This window comes from Anser brachyrhynchus, assembly GCF_964034855.1.
Source record: "Anser brachyrhynchus genome assembly, chromosome: 4".
Lineage (NCBI taxonomy): Eukaryota > Metazoa > Chordata > Aves > Anseriformes > Anatidae > Anser > Anser brachyrhynchus.
Window position 1 is genome coordinate 23,350,807 of NC_137698.1, and position 17,377 is coordinate 23,368,183.

Sequence of the window (17,377 nt, forward strand, 5' to 3'; positions counted from 1 at the left end):
ATAACATTTTCCATTATGTTTGATTTTTTTTTTCAGATTCTTTCCTTAAAACTGTAATGGAACATTATTGATCATTGCCTCAGATAGAGAAATTGCCGTAAGTCTAAAATTCTTAATGTTGGATTAGGTGGCTAGACTAAATTATTTTCAAGAAATCCTTTTTCTTTCCTTTTCTTTTCCTTTTCTTTTACCTTTTCCTCTTCCTCTTCCTCTTCCTTTTCCTTTTCCTTTTCCTAGTTTGATGATGTAGTGAAGAATGCAGATATCCAGATAAAGGTGGCTATGAGGAAAAAGAGGTAATATTGATATGCCCTCTTCCTGCTACTATAACAGTGCCATTTTTTTATTTCCTTTTAAACAGCATATTTTGCACACTTTATGTATCTTGTGCTGTGTTAGTGCTTGTGTAGTTAAAACTTAGCATTTTTATACAATGTACTAGAAACCTAAGTAACAAGGTTTGCCTGATTGTAAGACTAACTCTTGGTGTCATTTCTAAGCTGTGAAAGCATTGTGTAATACTACCATGTTGAAGCATTCTGGTTATATGACTTTATGACAGATAGAGGAAGACCAAATAGCAGCACGCTTTTCCTAACAAAAGGAGCATTGGGAAGGTGACAGCTGCCATCTATGAAGTGATGGAGGTATCTTGGGTGTCTTTGTCAAGCTACAGCCTAAGGCCAGTCTTGCTGGAGATACAAGGAACAGTTAAAAGTACTGACAAGCATTTTAAGTATGAAAGAATTGAGGAAAGAGTGAGGGAAAAAATCAGTGGGGAGCTGTATTTGTTATTGTAATTTGTTCTTAACACAAAATAGAGCAGGAAGGCAAAACTTTTTTTTCTTTGAGTGACAGAAATGTAAACAAGAGAATTAAGATTTCTTTTGAGAAATTAAGGTTGTGCTTTGTTCATGACAAAAAAATAAAATTGTATGTAATGTGCAAGTAAAATATTTACTAGAAGGCATTCTGTTGTCTCTGACACAAAGGAATCTTGAGGCTGAGAGACCCCTTAAAGCTACTTAAACCTTTTAAGTAATTATATGATTGTTCTGTAGGTTTGCTGGATGAAAATATACTCTTAAAACTTGGAAGAAGTTTGAGATGTGATAAACTGGAACTAAGTAGAATTGCATTAATTTTCCTTTCTCTAATCCACAGACCTGCTCTGCCTCTCAGGAATGACCCTTCATGAACTAGCATAGATTGAGTAGCTCACTCAACAGTAAGGAACTCATTCATTTTCATAGATGCCTGTTAAATACCTTAGGCAACTAACTCCATTTGAAATGAATAGTAGATATTTATATACTTTATTGACCCTGGACCTTATATTTTAGGGACCTTTCCCTGTTGGGAAGCCATTTAATGACAGAAGCCAAAACTTCTGGGCACCCTTATAAAGTGAATTCTTTCTGTTTATTGTCATGATTACTGCTGTAATTGCTGGAGGGTGCATGGGTTACCGAAAAGTGGCTGCATATTACAGCTATAGCAGCTGTGATGACCCACTATACAGATTTACAACATTCGTATCAGTTCAAATTCCCCAGCCCGAAAGAAATGTGGGTATGTGTCAGCACAAAAACAAGGCCAGAAGAAAAAAGAAATGCTGGCCTTAGTTCAGGAACATCCACCAGCCTGGAGGTCACCAAATTTTAAAACACTAGCAAGATGACTTCAGACTTGGATTCTGAAATGACCTATATCGTCTGTCACTGCTATGTCTCTAAAAATAGGTATTCAAAATTCTGAACAGGAGTCCTTGGCAGGGTCTGTGGGATGACTAGTTAGTAAAGGCATTAACGTATGTGTCAGCTGGGTGTTGGAAGACAGCTTCTGGGTAGCTGCTGGCTCGATGCAATTGTAATTTTCCTGCAGTCTTAAACACTAAGGTAACTGACAGGAGTCATAGTAGTGGAATAAAGGGCTATTTTTTGCATAAATATGTTGAGGTCTAACGGGGATAAAATATTTCATTTTTTAGAGCAGCTGAATTATAACATCACTTGCTCAAACTCTGTGTACCTTGACCTTATTCCTGAAAACAAACTGGCAATTCTAAAAATACAGTGCTTACATGTATTCTCTGTGGAGTAACAGCCAATCTGGCACCAAAAGGAAGAGGTAATAAGAAGCATAATTGCCTAATATAAATAAGCTCTATGGTGTCTGCTTTCCGTTTTAAAAAATACTGCCTTTTTATATCTTCCTATATCTCATATTTAAGTTTTGTACTATGCCAGCCTGAGTGCACTTGCTGTGGTTTAAGTGCAAACTCATACAGTTCTCAATTCTGAAGAGCATAAAAATAACATCAAGAAATATGTTTAAAAAGTTAGATCTTGAATAATATTTGTTTGATTTTTTTTTCATTTACCTCAGCGCAAACTCTTTAACAATTGTTTAAAATGCTACTTAAAATAAATTCTTCAAAAGGAGGGATAAAAAGTGATACAGTGTGGTCATTAGGTTAATCAGTATGATTGACGGCTTGACAAATCTCCCTTGTCAAATGAAGCTGCAACATATATTCTTCAAGCTCTTTACATTTCATGGCATTTTAATTTTCCCACTAGAATCTGCAAGAACAGTGTAGTTTTCCTCGTGCATGGCAATGCCTAGCCAACACCTCAGGTGAACACATACACAGCTCCTTTGACACCAAAAACAGTATTTCTGTCTAAACAAAACAAATGGAGAACTCACTGTAATCAGCAGTTAGCACACAGCAGCAGCATGTCCTCCTGTGTGAAATATCTATAATACCTCACTATTGTGGCAGCTGATGAAATAGTAACAATTTGCTCTGAATTTTTCATATGGTATGCACATTTGTTCTCAAACAAAAGGCCTAAAAGTAGGTCCAGTCTTAGAGACTGGATTTCCAAGAATAATCAAGATTCATACCGCTCAGCACATGCATTTGAAATGCAGGACAGTATCTCTTGGCTATGCATTGATAGCCTCCTAAATGTAAAATGCAATAAAGCAAATTTAGCACAACAGCAATAGTAAAAGTTTCACAGTCCAAATAGACTTCTGTTTATCTGCTTAGTTTGTCAACCTACTGCTTAAATTTCTGTAGAAAGGACCATAAACTATGGGTTTTCATGTTAAAGAACGTAAATCTAAAAGCAAGAACGCAAATCTAAAAAAATCTAAAAAAAATCTAAAAGCAAATCTAAAGCAAGAACGTAAATCTAAAAACTAAACTGTAACTAAAATGTTAACTTTAGAGTTGTAAGCAAAGTGGGTTACATTATCATCCATGAAACATGAAAAATTTATGAAAATAATAGTCATTGTTTAATTCTGGCCAGATTCCACGTTCTGCTTTACCTTGGCAAGCTCAGATCTTGTTTTTAACTAAACTAAAAGTTCATTTTGCAGCTTACTTCAGAATGATTTTTTTAAAATGAAATATAGAATATAAGGGAAAAAATAACAAAAAAAAAAACAAACACCAATGTCAAATACTGATAAGTCCAGAATTTCAGGTTTCAGTCTCAGCTGAAAAAAAAAAAATTACATTATTTCCAGCTGATTGCAATTATGTGATATGTAAATAGTTATCCTGGGAAGGAAGAAAACATATATGTGAATTCCTAACCTTCTGTTCTTATCGATTAGTACGAATGCTATTTTTTTGGGACAGTTCGCTCTCTATTCTTTCAAAAAAAACTTCATGCATTCAGAAGAAAACCTGGATTATCAGCAATTGTAACATAAATGCAGAGAGTTGGAAAGATGTGGGGATGGAGAGAGAAGGAGATCTTACCATAGCACAGACTTTCCATGAGCATTCACTTTGAAAGATCAGGTTATTCTATTATGAAGATCATTAGGGACTAAAAATGATTCAAAACTATGCTAAATATATTTAAATTAAATTACCAAAGACTGATTATATGGTTTATTTTGTAACTTCTCTGAAAAAAAATGGGTGTGTACTTTGTAAAGCTGTAATTTTTGGAAGGATATACTTTGTTCATAAATTAATTTTAAAAAGTCATTACATATCTTCTTGAGTGTAAAACTCAACACATCCTTAAATTTATATATAGTGCTTCTGTAATATTTTAATATTGGCACATTGAAAGGATTTTATGTCCCAAAGCATTCCGAAAATTTAGTATGAGGAATGGGCTAACAGCTATTGACCCTCCCACCTTTTTCTATATCAAGAGATGGATGTCTATTAGCACTAATCAAATTTGAAAGTTCTTATGACAACTTTATTTGGACAAATAATGATTAATATATTCTTAGAATTACTTATGCACACCTTGGACTCAATTATGTTTCAAAATATGTTTCTCCTGAATTAGAAATAATACTGGCGGGGAAAAAAAAAGTAATTTTTTTTTTCTTTTTGGTGTGGAAAAACCTCCTCTCAGTTTCATTTTGCTTTTAATCTAATGCAAAGTGAAACTCAAGGTCTTTCCAAAATATTTGTACCCTTTCTCCCCCAATAGCAATGAATTCTGTAATAGCCTATTGGATAAAGTCTTTTCTCAAATGTTAGAGAGTCTGCTTCAAGTCCCCAGTCTACATGATTTTGAACAAAGACCGAAATTTCGATTTCCTGCACTTCAAGTACTGAAACATGATGCTGTTGTGCTATTCTTTATTTGCACCCAAAATCCCATCTAGGAGCTGTGCAACCCACCTAATCTAATATGTACAAGACACATTTAAATGTTTGTGGAAAATTTAATTTCTCATAAAAAGCAAATATCAATAACCACTCTAAGTTTGAAAGTACATTTTTATGTTTACAGTGGCATGGCTATGTACACAGCTAGGTCTGGAATTTATACATATTTATACATTTATACATATTGAGTTTAGACTATTTTTTTTTGATTTCTGAATAATGTACCCTTTACATAACTATTGGCTGACACGACTTATTGAGAAGCCTATCTTACCACGTGCTCACTATAGATGAGTAATTCTATATTTAAGACCTGCTGACCGTGTTTCTTGAAGGGTTTCACAGGTTTCCATTGCTCAGAACTAGCCCCTATTGTTTTAGATACAGGTTTAAGATAGGGGTTAGGTACGTAGAGAATTGATTCTCAGTGATAAATTTATGAAATTGAAAATGAGGGAAATAGTAATTTTCCTATAATGACTGGCTAAGTGAATACTCTTAAATTTTGTAAATCTATTTATCCTTATGCAGTGCTATGCGCAAAGTATCTTAGAGCTATTCTGATTTCCTTGTTCCTACATTGCTATATTCCTTGGACACTTTTTTTTTTTTCTGTGTAGATTGTTTCTATCAGTCTCAAAACTCAAAATTACAGGCACACAGTGTGTTATCCATGGCAATGAAGAATTTGTGTGACTCTGAGAAGAAATCCTGGCAACATCTTTTGGGAATATATTTAATACGGATTTGTGAACCAGAAGTATTCATTGTTTCTAAAAATGGAATGAAACATTCAGTAATTTATGTTTATCCTGCTAAACTGGAGAAAGTGATAATGCAGAAGCTACAAGACAATATCTCCTGATACAGTAGCACTGATACAATGAGGTGCTTAAGGTTTCTTGAGAAAACGAAGCACTTTCATATGCAGTACTCCTAGATGCTTAAAGAAATGTGCTATTATGGAGGAAAAGAGATGTGGCAAGGACTTGGACAAATTATTGGAAGACTGCAGTCCCTTCAGGGCTTCAGCAGTGCACCTCACTGAATCGCAATGCTTTCTGTCTCTGTTGCTAAAGCTGGCAGTGACTTACGATATTGCTGGGTCCTAGTGAAGAATCAACCAATTTACTTCCCTAAGAAAATACTTACGTAAACAGGGCTTTTATAGGAGAGTCAAGTACCAGAGTAGAGGAGGCTGGACAGAGCACATGAAGTGAAGAAGCATCTAATAGATACAATCTCGATAGAAAAAAATGGTAGAAAAGATGCTGACTCTGGGAGAGTATTAAGTGAAACCAAAATGCTGACATTCAGTTCTTCATGAAAGACAGTTCTGGTTCTCTATTTTTATTCTTGAGGTCAATCCCTTAAATGCCTTATGTATTTAGTGAGATTTAGTATTACGAGAATTTATGGCTCATATTGCAAATCTTGGATTCTTCAGTGCCTTTAAACTAGTAATTCCACTGTTGTCAAAAGGACTGCTCTTGTAAGAGTCCATGAGCATATATAAATTTTGAGGAAGTATTACAGAACTTTAGATTTATAAAATAGTTCAAGTTTACAACAACAGCATGTTAGAATTCTTAGTGTTTAAAGGAGATATGGCTAATACTGGATAGATCTATGAAATTCTAGTGTGCCATCCACTACACTTTTGTTGTCCCTGTGCTGGTTTTGTTTGGTTGTTTGTTTGTTCTGTTTGTTTGGTTGTTTTAGTGGCTACTTCTTGTGGTTTATAACCTTGAGTAGTCAGCAGGAACTGTGGATAAGAGTGTTACTCCCAGGTGAAGCTCAAATCCATGAAATCAGTCAGGCCTCTGTGAGATTCTTTATTATTATTATTATTATTATTATTTTGTTCATATTGGAAAATAATTGCCTTGGGTATTTCAAAAGTGCAACTAGAAAATTTAAATGAAAACATTTTAGAAATGTGAGACAAATTTACTTGCAATAGTTTGGGTATCAGAAACAGTATGTGGCAGCATATACTTCAGTTGGGTTCATCCACATAACAAAATGCCTAGGAGCATACATGGGTTTGTACACATTACACGGTGGTACATGCTCTGTGAGCAGTTCCACTACAAGTAATTGCCTATATGTTTAACAACCACATATCCTGAAAAACATGACAAAGTACACATAGAGTGTTGCATCTTGGTACTTCAGGCATTATTACTACAGAGAATTTTACTGATATTTCTTCCTGTATCCAGATGATCTACGCAAAGTGTGCATATTGCTAAAATCCATTATTACGCATTCCATATGACATGAACAGTTACATTTCTTTATGTGTTTATAATTTTTCTGGCTGCAATGATTCTTTAGTCTTGAACTAGGGAGCTTGCTGCTGTAGAGCAGAAATCAGCAACAGCCCAGTGCAAGAAAGGGTAGGTGTTTGTAGTAGTGAAAAGTAAAGATGAATGAATTATTTTCTACCATTAACATTATTGTTGTTGTTTTTGGTTTTTAAATGTCACAGTTTTCAAGCAATCTATCAGGAAAATACTGTTTTCGTTTAAAGATAAATTATAAGAAAGACATAGATTTCCTGAAAATTCAAATTAATTCAGGCTGCAATTTTCTAGTTAGAGGAAGAAAGATGTCAGAATTCAGCCCTGTTTCTCTTCCTTTGCATGAGTTTCATGTCTCTGTGTGTGTGCATGCGTGCGTGTGCAGGTTTTGTTGTTGCTGGGGGGGGAGGGTTTGTTTGTTTTCCATGTCAACTGATGAATGAATATGGAGCAAGGATTAAATGAAATTACCAGGTATACAGCACAAGTAATTTATAACAATCAAGGTCTCTGTAGGTACACAGTAAATGAAGAATTCTTCTAGGAAAAAATCCACACTGTGAAAAGGTAGCATTAGTGTCATGGAAAGATTAGATAGTTAACAGTTTTTAGCAGCAAAGTGCTACCTTTATAAAGTTCTTCTCAGTTTCATTAATCTAGTCCATGACAGAGAGGATTTTGAGCAGCAAGGGAGCTGTATGAAGAATATGTAGACTATTACTGTTCTGCCATTACTGCTGATGCACTGTTGGGTTATCATGCTATGTCTCTTTCATCTCTTTATGATCTTTACATGCCCTATAGCTACTGCTACACTACATTTAATCATCTTTAACAGCTTGAATGTCAAAAAGTTAAATAGTTTTAACTATCTCTTTTTTACTTTAACAATATGCAACTTAACAGCACCTGTGCTGAGCTCATTAGAGCTATTGACAGATTTTGTGCCATCCTGTGCCAATGCCCTCACCATTCTTATCATCATGTGATACATTTATGCACTATTAAACCTATGGAAGGTGATTTTATTACAGCCATGATCTTTGATACCGTTCTGCCATCTAACTTGTTTCCCACTACTTAGGTCTTGTCAATTACAGTATTTCCATATATAGGAAATATATATTCCTCTATTGCTAAGGAGAGAACAACTAGTAGCATAGTCTACAATCTGTAAAGTTGGTGCCTCAGATTTTTTTTCAGAATAATTTGTCTATTATTATATCTGTATTAAAAGCTCAGATCAAGATTTGTTATCCAAACATTTTAGGCCTATTTACAATACAAGTACAAATTATGGTCACTGATGTTCACGTATCAATGTCTATAAATACCTGGAGGGAGGTTACAAAGAGGAAGGAGCCAGGCCCTGCCCAGTGAAAGAGGACAAGAGGCAGTCGGCACAAACTGAAACAAGGAAGTTCCCTCTGGAGACCAGGAAACACTTTTTCACTGTGAGGGTGACTGAGGACTGGCACAGGTTGCCCAGAGAGGCTGTGGAGTCTCCCTCCTTGGAGATCTTCAAATGCCACCTGGACATGGTCCTGGGCAGCCTGCTCTGGGTGGCCCTGCTTGAGCATGGAGGGGAGGGAGGTTGAACCAAACGACCTCCAGATGGTCTGTCCAACCTTAACCATCTGTGAATCTGTGAAGAAAGGGTCTCATTTAGCCAACAGTGTTTTCAGAAAATGAGATTTATCTTTCAGAAAGTAAGCAGATAAATCACTGTGTGTGCTATTATTTGACTGGAACATTTTCAGTTTTAGGTCTATTCTCATTTCCCAGTTACCATCACCTTTTACTTTCATCATTAGTGAGCTAGTTATAAGTTCAAAGTAAAAGCAATTTATTTTCTAAGAAAAGAACTTAGAAGCAAGTTCATGTTTTAAGATTTGCAATGCATTATCTCTTTTGGGATAACCACCCAGGGTTTTTTTATTCAAATTAATTAAAACAGTGTGTTTTATAGGAAAGGGTCAGTTTTGATCCCTTTTGAAAACTGTATTTTAATTGCACTGTTCTTACTGAAACATTAAGGCATTCTGTAACATAATTTTTTGAACAAAATAACTCATAAAGATTTTGTTTTTGTTCTGGAATGTAATTAATATGAAAAAAAAAACACACAGTACTCTTCCTTTAAAATATTTTCAAAAATAAGATAATTTCCTAAGAATAATGACATTTTGAGTTGCTGAACTTGTTATTTTTGGAGATGTTTGATTGCAGATAAATATATTTATTCTAAATTTTCTTACTGTCTTTTCTGCCCGATTTTAGTCACAAGATTTTTTTTTTCAATCCAGAGATTCAAAGATTTTCCTACCCAGATTCTACAACCTCTGAAATATTCTGTTCTAAGCTTGATTTTTTCCATCTGTGCATTTATGTAAGATATTATGATTATCTACACTTCATCTACACAACATAACCAGATGCAACCACATTTGTAATCCCATGTTTAGACTGAATTTCATGATAAAATTCAAATGTTCTCAGTAGAAGCAGATTATTATATTGCCATTGAAAGAAAGGGTAGTTACTAGACATCATCTGAATACATCAATACAAAATCAATCCTTGTACTTTCAGTCTGTCTCCAGAGCAACAATATTCTCCATAAATACTCACAGAAATCTACTTTTACTTATTTGAATTAAAACAAAAGGAATGCAACATTCTTTATCACTCATGAGAGAGCATCTGGAAGTTTTTCAGGCAATTTAATTTCTGAACGGAATTAATTTATGCATTTGACTGTCTAGTTCTAGAAATATTAAATATGTTCAGTGTGCCAGAGTTACACTTCAACTTGTTTAGATATTCTGATTGCTAAATTATTTCTTTGGCTAGTAGCCCTCCTTGCAATAGATTTCTAACTGGTACAGCACCTTACATGAGTAGACACTTCTGTCAAGGAATATATCTATGCCAGCAGAAACACATATTGATGGTTTCCTTAATTTAAATATTATGCTTTTAGCTGAAGTCTTAAAAAGTAATAATAATCAAAAAATAATAAAAAATCTACTTTACCAGGCATGGTAAGCATGTACCATAAAGTAACATAACATCAGGTAATATCAAAAATTTGTTTTGAATTATGTCCCTTTAATGATTGCTTTTAGGTTAAGGATACTGTTTAAACTTAGAGCGGGACTAAAGAGAGCCTAGAGTTTTTCTGTTTTCCTTTCTTTTGTCTCAAAGACATACTTTGCTGGTAAAATCACAAGTTTATTTTATTTTTTTTCCTGTAAAGGTCTACTTGAACTTCTAAATATCTACCACTTCTATTGACTTGAGTTGAATTTTCTTGTTGAATAACAACATGTTCAATACAAGAAAACTGGTAACTTCTGAAGTAATTGCTGGCAAAAGGGACCATCTTGCTCAAAATCAAAGGATTAGTTTTCACTATTAAACAGAAATACTTTATATGAAGTACCCACATATGTCAGCTTAATGCATTATGAATTAAAATGGAACTTCTTTAGAAGTAATCATGACTAGTGATTATTAATTGATTTTATTATGACTGGTTCAATTCAGGTATGTTTATAAATAATTTGTACGCAGATACACATTGAATTGTCACAAAGTAGCATTAGAGATGAACAGTGGGGGAAAAAAAAAAAAGCATTTCTTGTTAAGAAACAAGTATTGTGAGACCCCATAGCTGGTGCAGACTAATGACTTTATTGCACTGTCCTTTTAAAAAAATATATAAATGGGACAGATGGTCCCAAGATATCTAGTTACTATTATCCACCTACAATTTCATTGTGGCTCGGCAGACTTTGTGCCATTTGAAGCATGTTCCATCCTTTGGAGCATATCACCTAGTGCTGATAAATGGTAAAATATTGATCTTGGAGAGCTGGGTTTAGCAGCATTGCTCTGTACACTAAATTTTCAATTGATTTTAAGCAGAGTGATTTCCAAAATAATTCAACACTGGTTTATTCATGAATTCACATGAACCATAGATCATTATTTTTATTTGGCTCTGAAAGATAGGATCTGAAGCACTGTAGAACTGGTCTTTACTTGATATAAATATTCAACCAACGGTGCTTCTTTAAGGCACATTTCTGGGAATAGAGATTATTAGCCAACAGATGCATTTTAAACTAATCTAAAATACCTTTCTTGTGCCACAGGTAGAGGATGCGAAGACATCTAAGAGGAAGAAGGGAATGAATAACACTAAAAAAAATTACACAATAGATTTCCAATAGGAAAAGAACACAGTTCTCCATTAAGTATTTAAAAACATATCTTTTTTAAATTGTTCTGCTGACTTGTGCTCAAAACAGAAATGCAATTGTAACTAGGTGTATAGTTATATATGCAAATACTCCTCATGCAGTTGTCAATTGGGTAAGTACTCGATAAAGGTTGGGTTTATAAAGTGCTAAAAATAGTTCTGTTATAGTTCTGTTATAGCAGATCAAAATTCAGAAAGAGACTGAGTCCACTTAAATGTACCCCAAGCCCAATCTGCCCCTAAAAGTTTCAAATTAGAATACTTTCAAATAATTTCTAAAATTCCAGGAATTTAGGAATTTAGTAGGAAGTTACTGAAATATGTAGCTAAAGAAGAATCTGTCTTCTTGAGTCTTACAGCTGTATCATGCCGACATTAAAAATGGCATATATTATGTAATTTATCATTATTGTTTTGTTGATATGTAAGTACCTTGTGATAATATTAAGTCTACATATATACAGAAATAGACCTGCATAAAATGTATACTGTGATTTCTTATGATATAGCCCTGAGGCTGCCATCATATTCATCCCTCATGTTTCTTTGCCTTGTTCAGGATCACAATTCAGCAAATTCTAAATCCACGATTCTGCAAAAATTCCTTCTTCTTTCCATATTCTAAGATCATTAACCACGCTAAAAGCTATTCCAGTCTGCAGTGTCCAACGTAAAGGAATAACGAGGGCAGTGATTCATCCACAGATGCAGGAAGTAATGAAAACATTTGTTCGAAGAGTGAACTGAGTCATATGCTTATCCATATTTATGATGACAGAAAGTAAGGTCTGTATCTGTATAAACAAGGTCTGACATGCATGTTTGGAAAAGCACATGCAGAGGTTATCCTGGGCAATGAAGACATAAAACTAATTGTGAACCTGAGGCCTATGAATGTTAAAAAGTCTCTACAGTCCTTCAAATGAACATATTTGATACTATTACAGAGCCTACCCATAGAAGTTACTGGCTAGAGACAAACATTTCATAGAAAGGCAGAAAAGCTTTGAAAAAGACAAAGCGAGCAAAGATATTACATTAACTTTTTCATACCACTTTACACTGAAAACACTGAATATAAAGAACTTGCTTTGTTTCAAATCAGCTGCTTCTGATAAGGCAGCTTCTTATGGCTTTGGGCTTTAGCACATCTTGCCAATCCTCCATGGACAACAGTTTTTTAGTCAGGTTTTCCAGCAAATGAGTTTGACCTGTCACACTTTGGTTACTTTTTTTCCTCTGAAGATTATTGATTATTAAAGATATTTGATTAAATTCTTTCATCTTACTAGCAATAGTGTATCTTACGAGTTTTGTAAGGGCATTATAATAACATACCATCAGATTTGTCTAGACATCTACAACACATTCCTAAACTATCAAATGTCATTTCAGCAACCATTCAGATGAATCTTTGAGCTTCATTGGAATTTATCTCTAAGGGTGTTTGAGAACATAAGTAATGAATCACAAGCATGTTTTACTAAATATAACAGCTATCAGCTCAAATGTATGAGTAGTAGCACACACTGGATTCCTGGTGTGGGAGTAAAAGAGAAGTTAAAAAAAAATTCCAGTAAGTGACTAACAGCTTATCTTCTATCTTATTTACTACTTGTTCCATGATTTTTCAAAAAAATTATTTCCTGAGGGAAAATAGCCACGTATGTGAAAGCCATTATTGTTTTTTTGCTTGTGCGAATTTGTGCACAAATTATTAAATGTACTAAACTCCTGGATAGGTACATAACTTGGCCCCTGGGAATTCAGTGTCTCAATATATCTAGGATTTGGGCCCTCACTGGTATAAATATAGCACTAAAAGTTTTGAAATGCTTTTTGTTTATGAAAAATAGGTTGGAGATGGAATTCTATTCTAATAGAACATGGTATTAGTAGTAAAAAAGAAGCAGTATTACTGTAACTTCACTTGGTGCTGTTGCTGGCATGCTGCAATCCTAATGCAGTACTTCTTTCCTATTTCTTCCTCTGCTTGCAGTCATTATTCTCTGTTCATTTAGGAAACATTTTCTATTTCATGAGTCCCAGAAGACCTCATGGACAAGGAACATGTCCTCTTGTTCATAATGTATCATTACCATTTGGTACTGAGAGAAATTAATTATTCTGAAATTGTTGCCTAGTTTTTACTCACCCTACTTGAACCAATTGCCATGGAAGCCACCAGAAGAGGTGATCAGTGGAAACATCTCAGAACTGATGGTTTGCAAAGAGCACGGACTATCTGCTTCTAGGTTTAGCACTCCTGAATTCAGCATCAAGTTGTTTGTACAGTGGCAGGTGTTGCCTAGGAAGATTTTGCCAGGAAATTCATGGATATGAGTACTTTGACAACGGAGATTAATGCATTCTGTAGTGTCTCTGAGTTTTCAAACTTCTTTTGAACCCCTCAGAGATTAATGTTTGTATACATGTCTGGAGTATTTTTTAGAGTTTATCATTCTTGCCATATACATATACATATACATATACATATACATATACATATACATATACATATACATATACATATACATATACATATACATATACACAGAGATTTTTTTTAAGTGACATAAAATAGTAGATTTTATTATTGTTGTGGTTTAACCCACATGATAATGATAATAGTATTAACAATAGTTAATAGTTAATAATAGTTAATAGTATTAACAATAATAATGTGTAAGAAAACAAGTGATGCACAATGCAATTGCTCACCACCCGCTGACCGATGCCCAGCCTATCCCCGAGCAGCCGGCCCCCCACCCCGGCCAGCCACCCCTATATATTGTTTAGCATGACGTCAGATGGTATGGAATACCCCTTTGGCCAGTTTGGGTCAGCTGTCCTGGGTCTGTCCCCTCCCAGCTCCTGCTGCACCCCCAGCCTGCTCGCTGGCAGGACAGAGCGAGAAGCCAAAAAGTCCTTGGCCTGGTGTAAACACTGCTCTGCAATAATTAAAACATCAGCATGTTATCAGCGCTCTTCTCATCCTAATCCAAAACATAGCACCCTACCAGCTACTATGAGCTACTTAACTCTGTCCTAACTGGAACCAGGACAGATATCCACCCCTTATTCCATACCATTTATGTCATGCTCAGGTTACACTCTGTCCAATACATTCTAATTAATCACCATTTTCATCTATGATATATAGCAATCATGGTAGTGATGACATACATTATTATATAATAATTAACATACTACAATTCAACTCATGGGCTATTCTCACCCAGTATCAAATCCCTTTGAGGTACACACCGGACCTCCCCATTCTTTTGCATTACCCACCAAGTGCATCCAGGTCCCTGAGCAAAAGCAATTCCACGAATGGGTTTGCCTTTTCCTGAGGCAGGAGTAGCCCAGACTGTTTTACCCAGCATGTTTCTTACGTGCACTACAGGAACTTTATCCCCTTCTACAGTGCGTAACAGGTTTGATTGGGCAGGTCCAGCTCGGTTGGCAGATCCCCTGGTATTGACTAACCAGGTGGCCTTTGCCAAATGTGTATCCCAATTTTTGAATGTCCCAGCACCCATTGCTTTCAGTGTAGTCTTCAACAGTCCATTGTATCGTTCAACTTTTCCAGAGGCTGGTGCACGATAGGGGATGTGATACACCCACTCAATACCATGTTCTTTGGCCCAAGTGTCTATAAGGTTGTTTCGGAAATGAGTCCCGTTGTCTGACTCAATTCTCTCTGGGGTGCCATGTCGCCATAGGACTTGCTTTTCAAGGCCCAGGATAGTGTTCCGGGCGGTGGCATGGGGCACAGGATATGTTTCCAGCCATCCGGTGGTTGCTTCCACCATTGTAAGTACGTGGTGCTTGCCGTTGCGGGTTTGAGGGAGTGTGATGTAATCAATCTGCCAGGCCTCTCCATATTTATATTTCAGCCATCGTCCTCCATACCAAAGAGGTTTTGACCGTTTGGCTTGCTTGATTGCAGCACATATTTCACAGTCATGAATAACCTGTGCTATAGTGTCCATGGTCAGGTCCACCCCTCGATCACGAGCCCATCTGTAGGTTGCATCTCTACCTTGATGGCCTGAGGTGTCATGGGCCCATCGGGCTATAAATAATTCACCTTTATGTTGCCAGTCCAGGTCCACCTGAGCCACTTCAATCTTAGCAGCCTGATCCACCTGCTGGTTGTTTTGATGTTCTTCAGTAGCTCGATTCTTGGGCACATGAGCATCTACATGGCGTACCTTTACAACCAGGTTCTCTACCCGGGCAGCAATATCTTGCCACAATGCCGCAGCCCAGATGGGCTTGCCCCTGCGCTGCCAGTTGTTCTGCTTCCATTGCTGTAACCACCCCCACAGGGCATTTGCTACCATCCATGAATCAGTATAGAGATAGAGAACTGGCCACTTTTCTCGTTCAGCAATATCTAAAGCCAGCTGAATGGCTTTCACTTCTGCAAACTGACTCGATTCACCTTCTTCCTCAGCAGCTTCTGCAACTCGTCGTGTAGGACTCCATACAGCAGCTTTCCATCTCCGATGCTTTCCCACAATACGACAGGACCCGTCAGTGAACAAGGCATATTTCTTCTCATTTTCCGGTAGCTTGTTGTACAGTGGGGCTTCTTCAGCACGAACCACCTCCTCCTCTGATGATATCCCAAAGTATTCGCCTTCTGGCCAGTCCATAATCACCTCCAAGATTCCTGGGCGACTGGGGTTTCCTATTCGAGCCCGCTGAGTAATCAGTGCAACCCACTTGCTCCATGTAGCATCAGTTGCATGATGTGTAGAGGGGACCCTTCCTTTGAACATCCAGCCTAGGACCGGCAGTCGGGGTGCCAGGAGGAGCTGCGCTTCAGTACCGACCACTTCCGAAGCAGATCGAACTCCTTCATATGCTGCCAATATCTCCTTTTCAGTTGGAGTATAGCGGGCCTCAGATCCTCTGTATCCCCGACTCCAAAACCCCAGGGGTCGACCTCGAGTTTCCCCAGGTTCTTTCTGCCAGAGGCTCCAGGTGGGACCATTCTCCCCGGCTGCGGTGTAGAGCACATTCTTTACATCTGGTCCTGTTCGGACTGGCCCGAGGGCTACTGCATGAACTATTTCCTGCTTAATTTGTTCAAAGGCTTGTCGTTGCTCAGGGCCCCATTCAAAAGCATTCTTCTTACGGGTTACTTGGTAGAGCGGGTTTACAATCAGACTGTAATTTGGAATATGCATTCTCCAAAACCCCACGACACCTAGGAAAGTTTGTGTTTCCTTTTTGCTAGTTGGTGGAGACATAGCTGTTATCTTGTTGATCACATCCATTGGGATTTGATGGCGTCCATCTTGCCATTTTATTCCTAAAAACTGGATCTCTCGTGCAGGTCCTTTAACTTTATTCTGTTTTATGGCAAAACCGGCCTTCAGAAGGATTTGGACTATTTTCTTCCCTTTCTCGAAAACTTCTTCTGCAGTGTCACCCCACACAATGATGTCATCGATGTACTGCAGATGTTCCGGAGCTTCCCCCTGCTCCAGCGCAGACTGGATCAGTCCATGGCAAATGGTAGGGCTGTGTTTCCACCCCTGGGGCAGCCGATTCCAAGTATATTGGACTCCCCTCCAAGTGAAAGCAAACTGTGGCCTGCACTGTGCTGCTAGAGGGATGGAGAAAAATGCATTAGCGATATCAATTGTGGCATACCACTTGGCTGCCTTTGATTCCAGTTCATACTGGAGTTCTAGCATGTCCGGCACTGCAGCACTCAGTGGTGGCGTGACTTCGTTCAGGCCACGATAGTCCACTGTTAGTCTCCACTCACCATTAGACTTTCGCACTGGCCATATGGGACTATTAAAAGGTGAATGAGTCTTGCTGATCACTCCTTGGCTCTCCAGTTGACAAATTAGCTTATGGATGGGACTCAGGGAGTCTCGGTTGGTGCGATATTGCCGCCGGTGCACAGTTGTGGTAGCGATCGGCACTTGCTGTTCTTCAACCCTCAGCAACCCCACAACAGAAGGGTCCTCTGAGAGACCAGGCAAGGTAGACAACTGTTTAATGTCCTCTGCCTCCAAGGCAGCTATGCCAAAAGCCCAGCGGAACCCTTTTGGGTCCTTGAAATATCCTCTTCTAAGATAGTCTATGCCAAGGATGCACGGAGCATCTGGG

The 17,377-nt window shown here is 37.3% G+C and overlaps 2 protein-coding genes across 22 annotated transcripts in view; one reads left to right on the forward strand and one right to left on the reverse strand.

Annotated features, from left to right (window-relative positions):
- The window catches only part of LOC308194613 (uncharacterized protein), a gene marked incomplete at its 3' end in the record, with an annotated part of 64,235 nt that extends 50,837 nt beyond the window's left edge, over nt 1-13,398 (forward strand). For 12 of the 21 annotated variants that reach the window (XR_013950735.1, XR_013950736.1, XR_013950739.1 and 9 more), the window contains 3 exons: nt 37-97; nt 1,165-1,228; nt 11,130-13,398. Of the gene's footprint in view, nt 1-36; nt 9,190-11,129 lie in introns of those variants that run through there. The other 9 variants (XR_013950741.1, XR_013950743.1, XR_013950745.1 and 6 more) reach the window with 9 other exon arrangements.
- LOC308194612 (uncharacterized protein) overlaps nt 1-16,463 on the reverse strand; it is a 975,354-nt gene extending 958,891 nt beyond the window's left edge. The window contains exons 1-2 of the mRNA XM_080590727.1: nt 13,392-16,463; nt 192-280 (exon numbers count right to left, since the gene is read on the reverse strand). Coding sequence (XP_080446853.1) covers nt 14,458-16,440 — 1,983 coding nt within the window. The 5' untranslated portion in view covers nt 16,441-16,463 and the 3' untranslated portion in view covers nt 192-280; nt 13,392-14,457. The remainder of the gene's footprint in view (nt 1-191; nt 281-13,391) is intronic.
- Nucleotides 16,464-17,377: the final 914 nt, after the last annotated feature.